General features: G+C 42.0%; 1 protein-coding gene across 4 annotated transcripts in view; it reads left to right on the top strand.

The window, feature by feature from the left end:
* ARHGAP23 (Rho GTPase activating protein 23) overlaps positions 1-16,850 on the top strand; it is a 70,856-nt gene extending 54,006 nt beyond the window's left edge. For 3 of the 4 annotated variants that reach the window (XM_072111584.1, XM_072111583.1, XM_072111582.1), the window contains exons 22-24: positions 1,177-1,270; positions 6,190-6,221; positions 9,279-16,850. In XM_072111584.1, coding sequence (XP_071967685.1) covers positions 1,177-1,270; positions 6,190-6,221; positions 9,279-10,235 — 1,083 coding nt within the window. In that variant the 3' untranslated portion in view covers positions 10,236-16,850. Of the gene's footprint in view, positions 1-1,176; positions 1,271-1,556; positions 1,580-6,189; positions 6,222-9,278 lie in introns of all 4 variants that reach the window. The other variant, XM_072111585.1, reaches the window with a different exon arrangement.
* Positions 16,851-16,901: the final 51 nt, after the last annotated feature.

Below are 16,901 nucleotides of genomic sequence, written 5' to 3'. Positions count from 1 at the left end.
CTATTTGACACCCTGCTTGTAGCTAAAAATTATGCCCCTGAGATTCCCATATATTCAACTTTATAGTTTTATCTGGTAACTAAGCATGGCTACATGTAGTCCAGGTGGGCGTGGCCTCCTCGGGCTGAATCCAGCAGCTCCTCCCCATCCCTATCTCTGTATGCTGCTATAATGTCATGTGACCAGGGTGACATCATCGCAGGTCCTATAGCTTTTGTAGCATTAGGAACTGTACACTATGAAATCACAGCATATTTTATCAAATGAAATCACAGCAGCCTGCATGGAGAGGAGTGGTAGTCCATGGAGGCTGCTGTGATGGTTTTATGTGGTCAGATATGTACATGGGGTATAGTTTTCATATTAAGTAGCTCAAGGACCTTTGATGATGTCACCTTGGTCACATGACATTAGGCCACGCCCCCGTGGACTAGCTCCAAAGCTGCATAGATACCAGGCAAGATTATAACTCTGATTTTATGGGGATCTGAGGGGAACAATTTTTAGCTAAAAGCAGGGTGTCAGATAGTTACTAGAGCTCTATAGGAACCTGCCACTACCTGTATTTGTGAAAATAGTGGTGACGGGTTCCCTTTAAGGACACTCGACTTACAGATGACCCCATGGTTACAGACTCTGGATGCTTTATTTTAGTCCAAGGCTGCAATGATCAGCTGAAAGGAGTCTGTAATGTTGTAGACGTTTAATTGATAATCCTTGTTCCCATTACAGCAACAAATTTAGAAAATTCAATTGTCACTGGGACAAAAAGAAAATTTGCCTGCAGCTACAATTATAAACTATACAGTTCTGACTTGTATACAAATTCAACTTAAGAACAAACCTATCTTGTACGTAACCCGGGGACTGCCTGTACATTGAAGAACTCTCAAACACCAGTGCACCAAAGTGCTACTTAGCCAACTACAACCCTGGAGTGTAGATAAATCACAGTCCTGCTGCTACTAACACATACGCAGATATGGTTACACAGATTTTCAGGACCCATACCTAACACTGTTTGCAGCTTTGATGACAGATTCTCTTTATTGTCTTGCCATTAGGGGTTTAATAAGCTGATAAATGACAAAAAGTATACCTAACAAACACAAATGTATATACCCCTGAGTGTCCTACCCTTTGTCTAGTCTTATCGATCCATATTCTGTGTTCTAGACTCCAGTGGATGAGTGCGATGCACAGTCTGTACCAAATATTGAACATCTCCTGCCAAACATTGGACGGACAATAGCTCCAGGAGACACCTCAGGTAACTATTGCTATAGTCATCACACAACAGAACAATAGTCTTGCGAGGAAACACTATAGTTGTAGAATATTCTCTTTGTAAGTAGATATATAAAGCATTTCTCATGATAGCGTTCCAAGTGCAGACACACATGACACCGTGGAGACTGTAGGCTATGTTACTAGTCACATCACACATCACAAAGGCCTGATCCACCCTGGCATGTTGAGACGTGAAATAATTCCCAGCCTTTTTTCCTCTCCTCCTTCTCCCAATATCTGTCCCTTCTCTTCCTCTCTTCTCTCAGCGGATCTTCAGCAGCCGTGAACGGTATGGTTGGTTTCTGCCGCTTTCTCTCCTAATCACTTGGATGGTTGCAAGAGAGATGCCTCTTATGTCATATGTATCATGACATTGATATGATAAAGACAGGGGTGAAGTGACAATTTAGCTAAAGTTGTAAAAAAAAAAAAAAAAATAATAATAATAATAGAGCCCCCACTGTCATTTTGCCATTTCCTACAGAGTGTCAGTGGAGGAAAGGATAAAGTGTTCATCTCTCTTGTCTCCAGTCATTGCCCAGGGTATAACACATCTTCTGGCTGTTACTGTGTGGCGCTGTGTCACGCTAATGTCCTGTGTTACTGCTGCTCTCACATACTGACAGAGCGGCACCAGCAAGGTGTCTGCAGGCTCCTCCAAGCTACACATCTTCAGTGTCTTCTAGTATGCACTAAAATCTCCTCCATTGCAGCCATCACTCTTGTTTCACCTTGAACTGTTTTTTCCTACACCTTCATACTTCTCTTCTTAAGGAGAAACCTGTCATGAGGATTTAGGCTCACAAACCACCACAGGACAGTGACAGGATCAGGCAACATTCACATTGTGTTTTCTTTATATGTTTAAAGAATAGCTCCCACCATATGCTCAGCGTATCTATAGACAAATACAGGCAGATGGAAAGATCTATTCAAGTCTATGGGCGACGGATGCAAAGTATTGCATCCATCCCCGGCCTCCGTTTAGCATATGCTCAGGGAGTTCCCTAGTGATGCTACTGTCCATATAAGGGAGGATGGGAGGAACAGGATGATGTATCCAACTGTGTGAGCATGAGTATACAGTGTTTTACATCCTAGCCCTCCGTTATAAGGATACATTGGGAATACCTCCAACATAACCTTACAATGGAGGCAGAAAAACATAGCCTTACAATGATGTCCTTCTATATCATGAGGGATTCAACTTCATGCAGAGAGAGAACTTAAAATGACCTCTAAGGAGCCACTGGGCAGGAGAAGAGCCCCTTCGCTTGCATGGTGTGCAATAGGCCCTGTAATGTCATTGTATAGCCAACAAGGAGGGGGCAGCCTCTCGTGACCCTTCTTCACCCTCATGTATGCAGTGTAATGCTATAATCAAGAGTATAGAAGGACATCTTTGAGATCCTGTTGCCATACTGCATGACAGGTTAGTGGTGTTGTGTGAAACTAAATCCTCCTGATTTGTTTCTTTCAATGGGAATCTATCATTAAAGGAAATCTATCACCAAAATGCATCATGGTAAACCAGGGACATCTACTCATTGATCCAGACATCATGACTGTGGTTATCCTACACTTCATGTCCATGGTCTCCTTCCTTTTTAAAAAAAAAAATTTAAATTACATTAATGGGCCTGAAGGGCTCCTGGGAGCATTACCAGAGCCCCTCAGTGCTGCAGCTTCATTTATTTATTCATGCATGATTTTGAGGATAGATTTCCTCTAAGCCTGGGACTTATTCAGTTCCCTGTGGAAGCTTAAGAACTAGGTAGTGACCAAACCTTTTAGAACCTTCTGTCTGGAAAAGGGGTATTGTCATCTTCTTCACCCCTTCCAAAATGAGATTATGACCTACGTCCTTCTTGATCAGATAGCAGGAAATGTATGGCGGCTGAACACTGGGCATCTCTCTCTTACCTTTGCCAAGTCCGCTTTCTCTTACTTCCATACACCAGCACAGCCACCTCACTGTCCACTCAACACCCGAATGCAGCAGATGGGGATCCCTATTCCCCCTCTTTTATTAATCAGCAACTCATTGACCTGTATCTCTGGTACAATTGGCCTCAGCATTTAAAGGGAACCTGTCATCAGACATTGTTCTAATAAACCCCTACCAGTATGTTGTCAAGCAGCTGAGCAGCTTTTAGATGATGTTTCTTTCAGGGCCTGGTGTGGTGGCTTCATCCAGAAAATCAACTTTAATGTGAGATGTAAAATGGTTTTATGTAGTCAAGGAGGCGGAGAGTTTAACACTGAAGCCAAGCTTTCCCTGCCTTAAAACACCCCCTTCACTGATGGTCCTGCGCCCCAGGACATAATTGAGCACATGAAGCCTGGGGGATGATGTCATTCAAATTGGAGGAGGGTTCAGTGGCAGTGAGAGCTTGACCTTAGTTTAAAACTCTCCGCCTCCCTGACTTTATACATTCAATATACATCTCACATCAAAGTTGATTTTCTGGATGATGCCACCATCATGGGACATGAAAGAAACATAATCTAGAGACTGTACAGCTGCTTGACAACATACTGCTTGTGGTTCCCTTTAAACCTCTATGGGGGAGATTTATCAGGAGTGTCTGAGAGCTGAACTGTTCTGGTTGCCCATGAGCAACAAGAACAGTTCTGATAAATCTCCCCCAATGTGTCACAAATACCTCTCCAATATATCCTCAAGCCTTTCTTATGGCACCTTTCCCCATTTCTCCTCATCCTCTGTCCTCCTTACCTCCATCCCTCTTCTATATTATAAGGCTGCATTTTTCTTTCCTTGTTGCCTGTTTTCCTTTTGTTTTTCTATTTTCTGTTCTGTAAATGTGATCCAGCCTTTTCTTCCAAATTGTGATAAAACCTCACTCCTTCCAGTGTTTAGTCAAAGTAGATGTGTCGACAGAAAATTCCTACAATTGAAAGGGTCATTTGCTTTAAATGGATAGATGTCAATTCTGCAAGGAATTTCTTACAAAAAAAGTTGCAACTACATTTTTCAGGATGGCAAAAGGCAATCGATGCCTCCGGTACTACCTAAAATAGGAATACAGTACTATGGAACAATTCCAGACTTAAGGAAGCCTAGTGACAAGATGTGGGACAATATTCAAACCACTGAGGCTCTGAATTTTGTTCATCAGCACATCATAGGAGAATAGGAGGTGAGGGGGTCAGGGAAGAAACTTTGGTAGACATTTTATTAGCAGGGCATCCTTTGAGGAAATCTACCATCAGTATCATGGATTATAAACCAAGCACACTTACATGCTGGTGTGTACTCCCTTTACCAGGATTTTCTCTTCTTTTAACTTCTTATGCCCTTGATTTTTAATATACTTCTATGGAGCGGGGAGCCCCTTAGGTTCATTTGCATATTTTTTAAGCCTTTTTTTTGTAAAGACAAAGGTATAAAAAGCTAAAAGGAGAGCAGATCCTGACAAAGGGGGCACACACCAGCATGTAAGTGTGCTTGGTTTATAATCCATAATCCTGATGGTAGATGTCTTTTAAAGGCTTGGCATGCACACTGAGGATTCTGGGTAAATTAGTTATCCAGAGTGGGAAAAGGAACTCTATGGCTCCACTGCAAAGGCAGTCTCCAAAAGGAATTTAATTTCTTCTCCAAATTTCGTCCATGTCCTCTCACCTAGTCAAAGCTGTTTTCCGCCCTGCACTGACATTGGAACTGTGATGTGTATAGTTATATATATGTACACTCACTAGGCTTTCTGAAAGTCTAGCATTGATGTACAGGGAGCTGCTTTATTTGAGATAGCACTGGAAGCATAGTGTTTCTTTTCCTACCCTGGAAAATGTATTTGCATATTCCTTACCCAGAATCCTCAGTGGTGTATGTGGGGCCTACATACTCCTGCAAAAGCAATCTCTATTTCTAGTTTCTTCATTACCCACACCCTACATATAATACGGATGTAACTGTAAAGGGATTGCTTCTTCCTATGATAGGGTGTCATAGGGGTCTGACTCTCAGTGATCCCACTGGTCAGCACATTATATGGGCTGCAGATCACCGGAAGAGGCACATTTCCATACGTGCAGCTTGAAAGCTCCTTCCTTAACATGTACATGCATTACCCAATGTACCAAACTCAATCTCCTTTCTCTTTCCATACTTTTCTATATTTTGCTTTCTCTCCATCAAATCATACATGTATACTCTCCCTGTGCTGGAGGGGCCTGCAATGTTTCCTTGTGTGTAGTCTATGTGTTGTGTGCAGGGATGAAGAAAGCTTTCCTTATCATTGGTGATGGCTTTCTATCATTCGTATGTTATTTCTATGCCGATTCACGCCCAGTCGTGGTGTTGGCCATAACTATTAACATATCCGCCCGAAACTGACCGAGATGTACCCTGCCTATGGATCTGTTACCAACCAGTGATGGATGAGCCTCAGGTCAATGGAGAGGATCTGTCCACGTCTAGTCTTGTGGTCAACGTGGAATACAGGCAAGGACAAGTGCATGTTCACACAGCAGAGTTTTCCAGTGGATTGTGATCCCATGCCATCTCTGCTATGTTAATCTGCTGCAGGCGTTTTAGGTGGAAGCCTTGAATATCTGCTGCAGATTTTACTGATGGGAAGATCTGCTGTGTGAACGTGCCTTGAGGAGTCTAGAACTGGAAGAACAGTCATGGAACTGGATGTAAAAGGCCGCACTGTTGTTGTTGTGTCCATCATGTATTGTGTGTTAACCACATGTCTGTGGGGTGTTGGTGGCTCATTTGTGCTGTGTATGATGTGTCCAGGTGATCCATGTACTGGGGTGGTGGTGGTAAAGCACTAATCTGGAGCTCTACTGTGTATATGAGGTGATGTCTAGTTTACTTGTGACCATTATTATTACTTTCTGCTTAGTCCTATATTTTATTCTTTTCAGATTCAACCAACAGTGATTCAGCCAAAGCAAAGGTAAGTAGCACAGGACATGTTCAGCTTCTAGGCCTGAAGTGATACCAGATAGGTGATCATAGATCCTGATGAAAGCCATATTAATTATATAGCATTTTATGATTTCATGCATCAAGACATAATAAAAACATCGTGATAGGAGATTAAAATATTCTCAGACGAAGAACAACGCACAACAGATTCCAATGTGTCATTTATTTAGCACAAATGAAGCCAAAAAGTGAAAGACTGAGTCAGGGCGCGTTCACACGTTGCGTTTTGGTCGCGTTTTCATTGCGTTTGAAACGCATATACAACAGCTGTTGAGAGGTGATTTGCCTAATTACATTACCGTTTACGTTTGTAAACGCAATGTTAGCGCATACGTTAACAAAACGCATGTGTTAACACATGCGTTAACATCGCGTTTACAATGCGTTTTGTAAACGGAAATGTTAACAGTGATCTAATTAGGCAAATCACCTCTCCTCAGCTGTTGTATATGCGTTTCAAACGCAATGAAAACGCAGGTCAAAACGCAACGTGTGAACGCGCCCTCAATAGCTTGTAGAAGCATTTGTATCAGCTATAGTATGAAGATGGTAGATTTTCCATAGGGAGTTTGTCTCTTCTTTACAATTTCAGCTCAATTAGGGCACGGTTACACCTTGCGTTTTGATTGCATTTTGCACCCTTAGATTTTTGAGATTTCCTAAGGTTCTTTTTTGTCAGCCATTCTATTGTGATTGTCCTGTTACATGACCAGGTTTTGCCTAGGCCCTAGCTGTCAGATAGATTGCTTTAAAAGTCTTGTGATTTGTTTAGATGCAGATTTGTAAGTTTAAAGGAATACTCCAGTCACAGATAATTCATTGTATTATACCTTGAGCAGGGCCTGCAGGGAGGAGAAGGACTTTAGGTTCTTGCAAGGAAATGGTTCCTGCACCTCCCTGCAGGCCCTGCACCATGTATTATTCAATGAATTAGCTTTGACTAGAGCAGTGGTGGCGAACCTATGGCACTGGTGCCAGAAATGGCACTCGGAGGCCTCTCTGTGGGCACACGGGCTGTTTCCCAGGCACAGAGTTTAGCAGACATTGCATCTCCCTGCAGTCTCAGGCAGTCCAAGTAGTGCCCTGCTATTTTAAAGTGACCCATCCTGTGCTGCTTGTATCTGTCCGAAGAGTGAGGAGGTGTGTACAGGGTCCGATTTGAGCTGAAAAATTCTGGTAACATTAAGTTTGTTACTGCCTAAATTGCCATGTTGGCACTTTGGGAAAACTAGTGTTTTTTGGGGTCTCATTTTGGGCACTCGATCTCTAAAAGGTTCGCCATCACTGGACTAGAGTGTTCATTTAAAGGGGTTGGCCACTTTACCCCATGTGTTTGTAACTGTGGCACTTTAATTGTTGGGGGGGCAGGATATTGGGCAATTTGCCAATATACATCTATTAAGGGTGCATCCACATATTCAGTTTTTCAGATGCAGTTTTTGATGCCCAAACCAGGAATGGAGTAAAAGTAGGAGGAGCAGCACATTATTTGTCTCAAACCATTATCATCAACACCTGTTTTGGCTCCAAAAACTGCATCTGAAAAACTGCACCCTCAGAGCGTGTTCACACATTCCGCTAGCGTCGTGTTCATAACGCACAGGGTGCAGGGATCGGCCCGATCACATATGGGTTTCCAGAGTAATGTAACCTCAGCATGTGATCAAGGATGTAGCAACGCAACGCATCAGTGAAAGCGCCCTGAGAAACATCTTTTATCTCAATAGATGTCATTGCAGTCCATAAAATAGCATCAGATAGAGGGTCACGTGATAACTGTCCATAACTAATCACCCTGCCAGGACCTTATGAAAATTATTCATGAATATAAGAAGGTCCTGGCAGGTACAGGACAGGGATCTGTAACTATGCTGGTACATTACCTAATATCTTACCCCCTCCCCCACACACACATTATAAAAAAAAAAACACGAAGTGGCTATAACTCATGTTGTATTGTCAAAATACATAACATGCAAACAGATAAAATTCTGCTTAGGTTAAGTTAGGTTTTTGGGCCGTTAAAAAATGCATGCGTTTTTTAACGGACTGCGTAAAAACGGGTTCAAAACGCCACGTGTACTGCCGGCCTAAGTGGAGGTTGTGCCACTTGCTAATCATCGATTAATCTTTAGTTTTGATGAGCAGCACCTGCCTCCTGATGACCCTCTGGGCGCGTTCACACGTTCCGCAAGCGTCGCGTTTTTTAATGTGACGCTAGCGTGCGGGGCTCGGGGGATCCGCATATGCGTTTCCAGAGAAACGCATGCGAACGGGTTATCAATCGCGTGCGTTTCCTGGGAAACGCATATGCGATCGGCCCGAGCCCCTCTGGGTGCGTCCACAAGTTCAGTTTTTCAGATGAAGTTTTTGAAGCCCAAACCAGGAATGGAGTAAAAGTTGGTGGAGGAGCAGCACCTTCCTATTATTTGTCTCACCCATTATGATCCACACCTGCTGTTGGCTCCAAAAATTGCATCTAAAAAACTGAACGTGTGGTGGCACCCTCTGAATGCAGTCAGGTACTGCATTCTTCACACACTAAGGGCGTTGGTGCTCAGCCTGAGTTGCACATCCATTGCGTTTTGTTTGCATTTTTCTTCCATATGGTCTCCATGATGCCACAAACCTATAGACTTCTATTGCCTTCAGTGATTCGCATCCGTGGAAAAAATAGGACGTTTTTATAATTTTTTCCATGGACAGCAGATCAGTGAAAATACAAGCCAATGTGAAAACACCCATAGAAATAAATCGGTTTGCTATTGAAACAAAGCCTAGAACATGTACAATACAACGTTGGTGTGCGTGAGGCATTATTCTGCAATGTGACCCAGTTCTCTTGTGTGTCTTGAGAAATATTGTGTTATCTGAGACCTTCAAAGGAGCAGATTTATTTTTATTATGTCCTGATATGTAAAACCCTAGAATTCTTAGATTATACGCAGAGGCCAATGTTATATATTTTTTAAATACTTCCTTATAAATATTAAAAGAATCATTTAGCACTCTCTTTTTCTTCAAGGCGTCTCGAAAGGAGCTACATGCCCGCGATATCCTGTCCATTCCCTTCATTTCAGCAGTAAATCGTAAGCGCAGGAAGCGGAGAGATGAGAAGCGTTTTGGGAGCAGCACGGAGGAAGATGACTCTGAGCAGGAGGCAGCACGGCTAGGACAGCCTGAAGCGGAGGTGGTGATCACAGAAACACAAGAAAAAGCTGAAGAACCTAAAGATCCAGTGTGTTCAAAGGCCCCAGATGAAAAGATTTTGGATGGAGGGGACATTGAAGCAGAGCCTAAAAGTTCTGGAAGCAGATGGCCGGCTCCTGCGGAGGAAAGGATCCCTGCAGATGCCCGATCCATTGTGTCGGGTTACTCCACTCTCTCTACATTGTGCTCAGAGCCGGCCTCCAGTGTCCGTGGTGGGGATGAGGCCGATGATGAGCGCAGTGAATTCAGCCACATGGAAACAGACACCGAGTTGGGTGGAGGAAGAGAAACCGAACGCCCCCGCTCACAGGACTCCTTCACTTCTCAGAGGCTTATTCCGGGAGATACATTAGCTCGTAAAAAATTTGGTAAGGGTAAACTTGAAGGCCCTGAGGATCCAGTGTCCTCACATACTCGTACACCACAGCGCATTAGGCCGGCAGCAGATGATCTGTGCATGGCAGCGATGCGTAAGCCTGGATCCCCGGAAACACGGCGTCGAAAAAGCGCTTGGCGGCGACACACTGTGGTGCTCCCGGGGCAGCTCACTGACCTTAATTTCAATGACTGGAAGGAGACATCGCTGGGGGCGACGTCGGCTTCTGAACCCAGCGCCCGATTAAGTGGAGGTAACTGGGCAGAGGGAAGGGACTCGGGACTGAGTAGCTTGGAATCTCACAAAGCCAAAACCCCAGCAGTTCAAGAACCTGTAGCCAACAAAGGGTCCAAATCGCAGAATCCCCCTCTTCCTGGTCTCCGCCATTATTTGTAGACACTTACTATGAACGCCATGCCGTGGTCTCTCTTCCCATCCTGGGCACACACTCTACACATGTCACAGACGCCATGGCTCTAGAGAAAACAGATTTTATTTTTTACGTTGTTTTGTCCTTTTTTTGTTCTTGTCTGGTGCCATCTTTTCTCACATGCAGCTACAGACCAGACACAGGAGGACACCATGCAGGACTGAACCATATCTTTGATAGTGTCTACACCCGACCAGCCGTTCATGAATGGTGACTGTGTTCCTTTACTCTGAAGGGTTATCAATGGAGACCTGGCAGATTGCCGAGAATGTGAAAGGATCACTCGCAACTCTGCAACAAGTCCCCAAATATACATTCAAACTATGGTGCCTTATTCCATTTTTTTTTACATATTTAACCCTTTTCCTGCCTAGGCTCCAAGTGTAAGATGAACAGGGGCATGTGCACAATACAAGTTTGCATGCATATAGGCCTGTATAGACATGACATACACTGTGAGTAGTGTATATTGTGTATACGTGGACAGTAAAATTCTCTATTGGCTTTATACTTTTACCTTTCCATTAGGGTGCGATCACACCAAGTGCGTTCTTGGTAAACGCTTTTAAAACACATGCGTTTTTGTATGTTTACATGCAAAACGTGCAAAAACACATGCGGTTTAAAACCCATGCATTTTCAGCGTGTTTAAAAAAGCATGTGGCGTTTTTAGGCCGTTTTTGGGCTGTTTTTAATTGGTGCGTTTTCAGATCGTAAAAAACGCATGCGTTTTTGACAGGTTTGACCAATTATCTTAATTCAGACTGGTCAAAAACGCATGGGTTTTTTCTGATCTGAAAACGCTCTACTAACAACGGCCCAAAAATGGCTTAGGGATTATCCTATAGGAGTGATAGTGTTATAGATAGGAGAAATTTTACTGTACACTGTATAATTTGTCATCTCTATGTATGTAAGACATTACATACATGGTATAAGTATGCATACACTACTATGCACACCATGTATAATCTGAGGTATCGCCCTTATGCAAATCCACTGGATAGCGATATCTGAAATACCATAAGGGCATACTCACATATGGAAGGTTTGTTGTAGAAAGAGTCACCGGTGTCCCATCAATTGAATCTGAGAGCATGAATTTCTGCAAACCTTGTTTCAGTTTTGTGGTCATAATGTCACAAAATGTAAAAGCAGGAAACTGCATCTTCTTCCTTCCAGTCTATTGAATTGAGGCGTTCTGTACTAGTCCCTGGGGGACCGGCAGGAGAGGGACCACACTACTTATGTCTGATGATGAAGGTGTATTGAACAAGAAACCGCTATTCTCCACCATACTTATTATTCTCCAATGCTGTGCACCAATGGATCTCATTTTTGATTGTTTTTGGACTTGGTGGTCATACATTTTTAGATGTATGCTGGCTGAACCATTCCGTGTGCCTGGGGCCCCCTGACTTTCCCCTCATGGCTGATGTTAGAGGGGGTGGTAAGGGATCAGATTGTGGGATTGTGCTGGACAATGGAGGCCCCATTCATGGAGCCATGTCCTGGGCGGACTACATATATAAGGAGACCGGCAGAGCTGTACTGTACACAGTCTGGATAATGTGCAGAAAATCCACAGTGTAATCCAGGACCATTCAAGTCTATGGGAGTCATTTATCTCTGTTTGTTGTGGCTAGTAATTTATCAATCTCACTTTTTTCTTATGTTAAAGGAAACCTACCACCACTAATCTACCTATTGAGGTTGATACGGTGACAGGTTCCTCTAATGTAGAGTAGTGTAGCCCTTTTTAGGGATAATTCTTTCGTGACCCAGAACTTTTATACATTTTAATTCCCTGATATGCACATTTTATAAAGAGGCCACTGGGGCATGGAGTAGCCGGAGCTGAGGCTTTCTATTTGACAATTTTAGACAAGATAAATGTGTCTTATTGACGGAAAACGTTTCAAAATGTTCCCAAAAAGGCGCAAAATTGCAATGCACCAAAAAAGTCTAAAAAAAAAATAAAGATAGATGACCCCCTATGTGATTTGGGAAATCTGGTGGACATGCTGCAGATTTTTCCTGTGTGGAAAGTCATTTTTCTGTGGATATATAAATTGCATAAATCCTTGTGTAATAGATATGGATCTAGTCCTTGGTTTTGGTTCAGATGTTTCTGGATTTTCATGCATTTACCCTCATGCAGTTATAGATGTGCCTATAGCTGACCTCTGGTGCTTATATGATGGCAGAATAAGCATTTCAACATGTTACACATATACGATAGACATGCTACACATATACGACAGACATGCTACACATATAAGATAGACATGTTACACATATACGATAGACATGCTACACATATAAGATAGACATGTTACACATATACGACAGACATGTTACACATATACGACAGACATGTTACACATATACGATAGACATGCTACACATATACGATAGACATGCTACACATATAAGATAGACATGCTACACATATAAGATAGACATGTTACACATATACGATAGACATGCTACACATATACGATAGACATGCTACACATATAAGATAGACATGTTACACATATACGATAGACATGCTACACATATAAGATAGACATGTTACACATATACGACAGACATGTTACACATATACGACAGACATGTTACACATATACGATAGACATGCTACACATATACGATAGACATGCTACACATATAAGATAGACATGTTACACATATACGATAGACATGCTACACATATAAGATAGACATGTTACACATATACGACAGACATGTTACACATATACGATATACATGCTACACATATACGATAGACATGCTACACATATAAGATAGACATGTTACACATATACGATAGACATGCTACACATATACGATAGACATGCTACACATATAAGATAGACATGTTACACATATACGACAGACATGTTACACATATACGACAGACATGTTACACATATACGATAGACATGCTACACATATACGATAGACATGCTACACATATAAGATAGACATGTTACACATATACGATAGACATGTTACACATATACGATAGACATGCTACACATATAAGATAGACATGTTACACATATACGACAGACATGTTACACATATACGACAGACATGTTACACATATACGATAGACATGCTACACATATACGACAGACATGCTACACATATACGACAGACATGCTACACATATACGATAGACATGCTACACACATACGACAGACATGTTACACATATACGACAGACATGTTACACATATACGACAGACATGTTACACATATACGACAGACATGTTACACATATACGACTGACATGTTACACATATACGACTGACATGTTACACATATATACGACAGACATGTTACACACATATACGACAGACATGTTACACATATACGACTGACATGTTACACATATATACGACAGACATGTTACACACATATACGACAGACATGTTACACATATACGACAGACATGTTACACATATACGACAGACATGTTACACATATACGACTGACATGTTACACATATATACGACAGACATGTTACACACATATACGACAGACATGTTACACATATACGACTGACAGGTTACACATATATACGGATGACATGTTACACATATATACGACTGACATGTTACACATATACGACTGACATGTTACACATATATACGACTGACATGTTACACATATATACGACTGACATGTTACACATATACGACTGACATGTTACACACATATACGACTGACATGTTACACATATATACGACAGACATGTTACACACATATACGACAGACATGTTTTGATCCTTAATACCTGGTTTTGATACCTGGTTTTGGCCTATATATACTTCATGTACAACCTTTAGAAACCTGTAGAAACAGTCTTGGGCGTGGATTGTGAGGTAAATCCTCTAGATAATGTATGGATGGTTTGTATTAAATCATTGTTAGAAGAAAATATCTGGCTGTAGATGAGGAATATGTGGAAATGAGGCGGCTCATGGTGCAGATAGACCCTGCCCGTCCCAGCACGAGGAAGATGATTTACTGTTATATCGAAGTGCCATTATCTCTCAGATTTACCTCATTTTGACAGGAATATTTGTTACCTCGGCCTGGTACTGGTAGGGCCATCTCCTGCATGATATATATGATAAGCTGTGGTACTACAACTCCCAGCATGTTGCTTTATGGCCACTAGTGAGGCACAGGTTGCAGATCACTGATTTGATAAATATGTCTTCTCTTCATATCACTGTAGCTTACAAGGGCATATGGTCATCCTAGTGAGACCCATACCCCCGGGCCAGCAATGACAGTACGTCCAGAAATGACTTCTATGAAGGAACTGGATAAAACACAAGAGAAGGTTCAGGGTTCAGCCGCAGTCCCTGGCTACATACATGAAGCGATTTCATTCTTTTCACTAGTAGTTAGAAAAAATTTGGGGGATCCTGAGGATTAGGAAGGTAGGGATATAGTTATGGATATTGTTCTGTAGGACTGGAGAGATCTGGATGGACAATGGACCGGTAGTGATGGCGCCTGGAGCAGGACATCTGTCATCCATAATAAAAATGTGGTTAAAATATTAAATAAAAGGCAGAATACTGCGCCTCTGCCGCTGTCACATGACTGACCCATGGCTGTAGCCGCCATCTTAGGGTTGTATTTTACTACAATATGCAACATCAAGATAGAAGTAATTGGTTATGAGTTTGTTTAGAGGAGGGAGATGAACTGGATGTGTATGAATTACAGAAGTTTTAAAAAGAATTTTTTAGGAATAAAATGTTTTATCCATCAGACCTAGGAAATAAAAGAATTGATCCGGCAGAGGTCTGGACACATAATGGGGTAAGCGCTGGAGGTGAAGGAGGACCAGTGTATATAGGAAAGGCAGATGGAAAGGCAAAGTACATGGTACAAGGTAATGCTAGTGCATTGGTTGCAAGGCCTTCTGGGAGCTGTAATCTCCCATTATTGGAAAAGTTATAGGTTACAAATGACTATAGTGAAATAGGTGTGTAATGTGTGTGAGGCAGAATAAAAATATTTACCAATATTTATCTATGAAATGTTCTGTGCCACTTTGCCTCCTGTCTTTTACCTCATCAGACAGACACCCCTGACCATAAAGTGGTCCCAGATGGAAGGTTATGTGATCTTTACCTGTCCATGAGACATCTTCCTTCCAGGACCTTTTTTCACATGGGTGATTTTTCACTGAGCCTATTTTGGCTTATGGACACATACGGATTGGTTTTCTCTTTCTGGCTTCAGTGATTTTTCACTGGTACCTTACTGATCCATTCTTTTCAATGGGCTTTTTCACACTTCCACTGATCCAATGTTGTCAGTGAACACAAAAAGAAGAAAAACAGTGAAAAGAAACTGATGGGGAAAAAGCTCACTGAAAAGAATGGATCAGTAAGATATCGGTGAATAATGACTTAAGCCAGGAAAAGAAAACCAATCTGTACGCATCAGAATGGGTTCAGTGAAAAATATTGGTAAATTACCTAATATCCTGCCCCTAGACACTTACACACATTACAAAATACATGAGGTATAGTGGCTAACCCCTTTTAGATGTAAAGCTAAGGTGTGATAATAAGGTATATGACAAGAAAGGACATGGCTCTGGTTGGTTGCCCTCCTTTGTATGAGAATAACATGTCCCCTGACCCACACATACATAAATCACTGGCAATAATGGTGAGGTCCATAGGTGCACGGCATAGCAGTTTAAGGGGCCTCCTGCATGTGGCCGTGGTCCTGCACCCCTCCTGCTCTGCTTCCTTGAAATGAAGGATCTCCTCATAGACTCTTGGCAATATATTTTAGACTGTTAATAACCTGTGACATGTACTACATAGAAATACTGCCCCTGCACCCACTGCGTGCTGCCCCCTGGTCAGTGCCTCCATCTGTATAACCTGCTCCTCCAGCTTTAGCGCTCACGTATGACGGAGGCTCTGCCCCTGGTATATAACTGTGTATATAGACTGTGCAAGCCCCCCCCACCACCACCTTTCAAGCTTTATAAACTTTTTTTATTCTCTCGACTGACCTCAGCCCACACTCTCCCCTGACGTTGTAAATATATATATATTTATATATATATTGACTTGGTGCTGCTAATAACTTGTTAATAACTTGTTGCTGCAATGTATGTTGTTGTTACAGATGGATGGTAGATTGTGCTGCGAGTCCTTCCCCCGGCAGCAAAAGGGTTAAAATATGCTCCAGAGGGGAAAAATGTGTATGTGCGGCGGCTTTAATGAGGTCCATACAGTAACATTGTGCATTGCAAGCCTTCATGGCAATAAAGGAGTTAATACGACCCAGAATTCTTTGTGTTTTGTATAAAAACTGCCGCCATTCCAGATCCGTATTGTGACTAATGTATAATCCTGTTCTGCATATAATGTAAAGTATTATTTCACGCTGTTCTGTAAATATGGTCTCTACATGTGTAACATAATATAAAATGTATAAGAATTTTTAATGTCCGTTTTCTTCTCCAGCTTTTTCTTTTCTTTTTTTTTTCATGGAGATATTGCTGAATAAAGCTTCTTGCATGTTTTATGGCTCCTGCTCTCATAGACTGTACATACTACCAGGTTATATATAATC

This window comes from Engystomops pustulosus, chromosome 6 (assembly GCF_040894005.1).
Source record: "Engystomops pustulosus chromosome 6, aEngPut4.maternal, whole genome shotgun sequence".
Taxonomy (NCBI): domain Eukaryota; kingdom Metazoa; phylum Chordata; class Amphibia; order Anura; family Leptodactylidae; genus Engystomops; species Engystomops pustulosus.
Note: the sequence above shows the minus strand (reverse complement) of the source record. Positions and strands in the feature narration are given on the sequence as shown.